The 6,739-nt window shown below is 40.4% G+C and overlaps 1 protein-coding gene across 1 annotated transcript; it reads left to right on the plus strand.

Moving 5' to 3' along the window:
- Positions 1–609: 609 nt before the first annotated feature.
- On the plus strand, positions 610–1,787 carry LOC135199923 (uncharacterized). Its single transcript, XM_064228042.1, has 3 exons — positions 610–629; positions 667–680; positions 982–1,787. The coding sequence occupies exons 1-3, from the start codon at positions 610–612 to the stop codon at positions 1,785–1,787; spliced, it is 840 nt and encodes a 279-aa protein (XP_064084112.1).
- Positions 1,788–6,739: the final 4,952 nt, after the last annotated feature.

Below are 6,739 nucleotides of genomic sequence, written 5' to 3' on the forward strand. Positions count from 1 at the left end.
CAGACACTGTCGTTGTGGTTGAACCAGACATTGTCGTTGTGGTTGAACTTGGCATTGTCGTTGTGGTTGAAACTGAAACTGGAATTGTTGTTGTGGTTTGAAATGAAACTGGAATTGTCGTTGTGGTTGAAACTGGAATTGTCGTTGTGGTTGAAACTGGTGTGGTTGTTGTGGTTGAACCAGACACTGTCGTTGTGGTTGAAACTGGTGTGGCCGATGTGGTTGAATCTGGTGTGGTTGTTATGGTTGAACCAGACATTGTCATTGTGGTTGAAACTGGCATTGTCGTTGTGGTTGAAACTGGCATTGTCGTTGTGGTTGAAACTGGCATTGTCGTTGTGGTTGAAACTGGAATTGTCGTTGTGGTTGAAACTGGTCTGGTTGTTGTGGTTGAACCAGACATTGTCGTTGTGGTTGAACCTGACATTGTCGTTGTGGTTGAAACTGGAATTGTCGTTGTGGTTGAAACTGGCATTGTCGTTGTGGTTGAAACTGGCATTGTCGTTGTGGTTTGAAACTGGAAATTGTTCGTTGTGGTTGAAACTGGCATTGTCGTTGTGGTTGAAACTGGAATTGTCGTTGTGGTTGAAACTGGAATTGTCGTTGTAGATGAAACTGGAATTGTCATTGTGGTTGAAACTGGTCTGGTTGTTGTGGTTGAACCAGATATTGTCGTTGTGGTTGAACCAGACATTGACGTTGTGGTTGAAACTGGAATTGTCGGTTGTGGTTGAAACTGGAATTGCGTCGTTGGTGTTGAAACTGGCATTGTCGTTGTGGTTGAAACTGGAATTGTCGTTGTGGTTGAAACTGGTCTGGTTGTTGTGGTTGAACCAGACATTGTCGTTGTGGTTGAAACTGGAATTGTCATTGTGGTTGAAACTGGTCTGGTTGTTGTGGTTGAACCAGACATTGTCGTTGTGGTTGAAACTGGAATTATCGTTGTGGTTGAAACTGGTGTGGTTGTTGTGGTTGAACCAGACATTGTCGTTGTGGTTGAACCAGACATTGTCGTTGTGGTTGAAACTGGTGTGGTTGTTGTGGTTGAAACAGAATTGTCGTTGTGGTTTGAAACTGGTGTGGTTGTTGTGGTTGAAACTGGTGTGGTCGTTGTGGTTGAAACAGGAATTGTCGTTGTGGTTGAAACTGGAATTGTCGTTGTGGTTGAAACTGGTCTGGTTGTTGTGTTGGAAACTGGAATTGTCGTTGTGGTTGAAACTGGTCTGGTTGTTGTGGTTGAAACAGGAATTGTCGTTGTGGTTGAAACTGGTCTGGTTGTTGTGGTTGAAACTGGTGTGGTCGTTGTGGTTGAACCAGACATTGTCGTTGTGGTTGAAACAGGAATTGTCGTTGTGGTTGAAACTGGTCTGGTTGTTGTGGTTGGACCAGACATTGTCGTTGTGGTTGAAACTGGTCTGGTTGTTGTGGTTGAAAATGGCATTGTCACTGTGGTTGAAACTGGTGTGGTCATTGTGGTTGAACTTGGCATTGTCGCTGTGGTTGAAACTAGTGTGGTCGTTGTGGTTGAACCAGACATTGTCGTTGTGGTTGAAACTGGAGTGGATGCTGTGGTTGAATTTGAAGAAACTGGAGTGGACGCTGTGGTTGAATTTGAAGAAACTGGAGTGGATGCTGTGGCTGAAGTTGAAGAAACTGGAGTGGACGCCGTGGTTGAATTTGGAGAAACTGGAGTGGATGCTGTGGTTGAATCTGAAGAAACTGGAGTGGTCGTTGGTGGCACATTCCCTGCTAAAATAGTTGGGAGGAGGATGAAGGTTTGGTACTGAGACTCATCTTCCATCTTATATAAAGTCTCTCTTTTACAAGGTTACATTAATTTTGAAAGTTATTCCCTCGAACAAAGGCTTGATTTTCTTATATGAAGTCTCTCTTTAACAAGGCTACGTTAATTTTGAAAGTTATTCCCTCGAACAAAGGCTTGATTTGAAAACATTAGAAAAATCGAGGACAATCATCGGACCAAAGAAGGGAATTGATTCTCGGGGAATGAATGAATTAAGAATAATAATAATAAAAAAAAAAACATATTCCACCACCACAAGCAAAAGCGTGCTGATAGGAGAGCGTGTGGTGCTTAACAATCAGCATCTGCCTTTTAAATTTAATTTACTGATTAGGACGTATTATGAGATGATCTTACGTAGTGCTTATAATTACATAAATCTTTATATATGGGTATAGAATTGCAAAGTTTATGGGTAGGGGGAAGAAATAGTCCTATTGTCGTAGTGTACGTGTAGCCTATTCTCGAGGTGTTCGTGTAGCCTATCCCTCCAGATATGTTTAGCCTAAGTTCAGTATCATTATCTGTGACAGAAAATTCACTTCTCGATATAATGTGGTTCGGCGGATCCCACAATAAGCTGTAGGTCCCGTTTGCTAGGTGACCAATTGGTTCCTAGCCACGTAAAAATATATAATCCTTCGGGCAAGCCCTAGGAGAGCTGTTAATCAACTCAGCGGTCTGGTAAAACTGAGATATACTTAACTTATCTGTACAGCCTTAAATTCATGGGAGTGAAATATGACTTATTTATAAGCTCTTCAAGAGGGTCATTTTTCTGTAAAAAAAATAAAAAGAGAATATATATTATTTTAAGCTTACTACTCTTTCGAAAAGGAATATCATCACTCAGATTATACTAAGTATTTTTCTTACCACCGTGATTTTTTTTCTGCATAGTTTTTCCTTATCATTCATACATCTATTGAATATCTGCGCACTAATTTCGTTGTAATACGTGAAGTATTCCACTTGGCATTACAAGCGCCCCCGCATTCAAATATGTAATGGAATGGAGACAAGGCAGGAGAACTTTACTTACTTCGGTTTCGAACTGCTGCTTCGAATTGCTGTTCCGAGCCGCTGTCTCCCGTCGACGACGTCCTGTTTTACAGTCTGCACTCTGCAGTCGTCAGTCAGTCCGAACCAGTCTATAAGACCCTGAGTTCCAGACGTGGCATGGCCCAGAACACCTGCGCTTCGTTCTTCTCTGAAGCAGATTCATGTGGGTCTAGATACCGATTTTTTATTTTGGATTTTTAATGCCTCGTTCACCTGAAAAAACATTTTCAGATTTTATAAAATCTTTTTCCCCCCCGTTTTGCCATGTTTTCGTATAAATTTTGCGAGATGAACTAACTTCCCTGAATCGTTTCCACTGAAAAAAACAAATTTCCAGAGAAAAAATAAAATCTTTTTTCCCCGTTGGCATATGTGCCGTACTAAATTTTTACGTGAGATTAATTAACTTCCTGAATCGTTCAACTGAAAAACAATTTCAGAGATAAAATCTTTTCCCCGTTGCCATATGTGCGTATAAATTATACGAGATGAACTAACTTCCTGAATCGTCACACAAACTGAGAGTATGAACTGCTTTTGCCACAAACACGAATACAGAACACAGGTGTTTTGATAACACGTGAATGGAAAATAAAATTTTTCCGTTTGTCTATCCGGATACCATTTAATATAATAATAATAATAATAATAATAATAATAATAATAATAATAATAATAATAATAATAATAATAATAATAAAATACTACAGAAAATGGATGCCGGGTACCAACTCAAGAAAAGAGGCAACAGAATCAACCATCTGATGTTCATGGACGACATCAAGCTGTATGGTAAGAGCATCAAGGAAATAGATACCCTAATCCAGACTGTAAGGATTGTATCTGGGGACATCAGGATGGAGTTTGGAATAGAAAAATGCGCCTTAGTCAACATACAAAAAGGCAAAGTAACAAGAACTGAAGGGATAAAGCTACCAGATGGGAGCAACATCAAACACATAGATGAGACTGGATACAAATACCTGGGAATTAATGGAAGGAGGGGTTATAAAACACCAAGAGATGAAGGACACGATCAGGAAAGAATATATGCAAAGACTCAAGGCGATACTCAAGTCAAAACTCAACGCCAGAAATATGATAAAAGCCATAAACACATGGGCAGTGCCAGTAATCAGATACAGCGCAGGAATAATGGAATGGACGAAGGCAGAACTCCGCAGCATAGATCAGAAAACCAGGAAACATATGACAATACACAAAGCACTACACCCAAGAGCAAATACACATGGGCATTGCGCAGTAATCATTATACAGCGGCTATTATAATGGATGGACGAAGGCAGAACTCCGCAGCGATAGATCAGAAAACAGGAAACGATTTATGACTAATCACAAAGGTCACTACACCCAAGAGCGCGATAATAGCGGTACAGACGATACATAACACGAAAGGAAGGAGGGAGAGGACTACTAAGTATAGAGGACTGCGTCAACATCGAGAACAGAGCACTGAGGCAATATCTGAAAACCATTGAAGACGAGTGGCTAAAGAGTGCATGGGGAGAAGGACTAATAAAAGTAGAAGAAGAAGACCCAGAAATATACAGAGACAGGAGAATGACAAACAGAACAGAGGACTGGTACAACAAACCAATGCACGGACAATACATGAGACAGACTTAAGAACTAGCCATCGATGACACATGGCAATGGCTACAGAAAGGAGAGCTAAAGAAGGAAACTGAAGGAATGATAACAGCGGCACAAGATCAGGCCCTAAGAACCAGATATGTTCAAAGAACGATAGACGGAAATAACATCTTTCCCATATGTAGGAAGTGCAATACGAAAAATGAAACCATAAACCACATAGCAAGCGAATGCCCGGCTTGCACAGAACCAGTACAAACAGAGGCATGATTCAGTAGCAAAAGCCCTCCACTGGAGCCTGTGCAAGAAACATCAGTACCTGCAGTAATAAGTGGTACGAGCACCAACCTGAGGGAGTAATAGAAAACGATCACGCAAAGATCCTCTGGGGACTATGGATCAGAACAGTAGGGTGATACGTGCAAAACAGACAGACGTGACATTGATTGACAAAGTCAAGAAGAAAGTATCTCTCATTGATGTCGCAATACCATGGGACACCAGAGTTGAAGAGAAAGAGAGGGAAAAAATGGATAAGTATCAAGATCTGAAAATAGAAATAAGAAGGATATGGGATATGCCAGTGGAAATTGTACCCATAATCATAGGAACACTAGGCACGATCCCAAGATCCCTGAAAAGAAATCTAGAAAAACTAGAGGCTAAAGTAGCTCCAGGACTCATGCAGAAGAGTGTGATCCTAGAAACGGCGCACATAGTAAGAAAAGTGATGGACTCCTAAGGAGGCAGGATGCAACCCAGAACCCCACACTATAAATACCACCCAGTCGAATTGGAGGACTGTGATAGAGCAAAAAAGAAAAAAATTATAATAATAACAATAATAATAATAATAATATCAGTGCTGAAATCGCGAATTCGTCAAACAAACAAATTTTATAGATATCAGAAAGGCGTGTTTTCCCCCATACTCAAACCATAACAACATGAAGTCATCTTGATACCACAGCTAGGCGTGTTTATCTCTTTTATTTCTGTCTGTTTCTCTTTCTTAGCACCCATACCCATACACACATGCACACATGAAAATAATGTATATACCATACCACTCAGTAGCGATGTTTACAAGTGGCGCACTGTACCCCAGAGATAATAAAAGAAAAAAAACATGCCTGCTCATAAAAAAAGAAAAAAATAATAATACAAATAATAATAATACTGATTTCTAGAAAAAAATACAAAAAAGAATTCAAGTAACTTATAGCTAGAAGTGAGTTTTACTGAGATTTGTTCTAATCTAAAACATAGAAATAATTTTTATTTGATTTTATTGTTCCGTGTGCATCTATTAGTAATCTTCTTTAAACAATGATGCGTCATCATATATATATATATATGTAATAGTGTGGCACAGTGTCGTTATACCAAAAGGCAATAACTTAATAATACTTAAGAAAAAGGCACGAAACGGATAATAAGGAAGAAAAGAGAAAAGGGAATAAGTTAATGATTTTTCTTAGAGGACGAATTATCGCGTTAATCACCCAAACGATTAAGGCTTTTAGCCATCAGACATCTGGTTTTCATCTCCCCCAAAATACCTCTGTCCGTACCAGCGATTAGTGACCGACAGGATATCTACCAGGCATCTTCGAGAAATTGGAAACTACTCTCATTAGCGCCTATGACTAACCGCCGTTCCCTTCGTGAACAGGTCAGAGAGAGCCATCTGGCATATGTTAAAAAGGAATTCTATGACCCGTTGTTAGAAAGAGGGAAGTGCCTAATTCTTCAGAACTCCACCCTTTCGAGATAGACCTATAGACTTCGACGAATCAGAAGCCATGAGTGTTGGTCATAAGACAGCCCAAAAGGGGTATCAACGAATGACCTATGAGGATATCAAAGGGAAACGCCCCCAAGAAGCCAGGACATCAAGAAGAGGCCCGTATACAAATTCACAGCCTACCGGAATCATTGTAGAAGATATGACAGGAAAGCGGTTTGTATACAAGTTGGCAGCCACTAAGACACAAGAAGTCTTTTAGAAGATGACACACCCAGTCAGAACCCAAAAATTCAAAGGCGGTGCTAAGGAGATCTCATCCTAACAAAAAGGCCAGACAGAGAGAGAAGAAAGCAGAGAGAAAAAAGGGGAACAGAGAAGTCGAGAGCAGAAAAAGGACGAAGCAGGGGAGAACAACCGAGGAGAAGGAGGGGAGAGAAGACAAGAGAAGAACTGCAGAGGCGCAGCCGAAAAGAAGAGAAGACAACTGAGGTGAGGGAAAGTGCAGAAGT

Source organism: Macrobrachium nipponense, chromosome 26 (genome assembly GCF_015104395.2).
Source record: "Macrobrachium nipponense isolate FS-2020 chromosome 26, ASM1510439v2, whole genome shotgun sequence".
Taxonomy (NCBI): domain Eukaryota; kingdom Metazoa; phylum Arthropoda; class Malacostraca; order Decapoda; family Palaemonidae; genus Macrobrachium; species Macrobrachium nipponense.

Excerpts from the sequence above, each read along its gene's own strand:
- LOC135199923 (XM_064228042.1), top strand. The coding sequence starts at position 610 with ATGAAACTGGAATTGTCATT.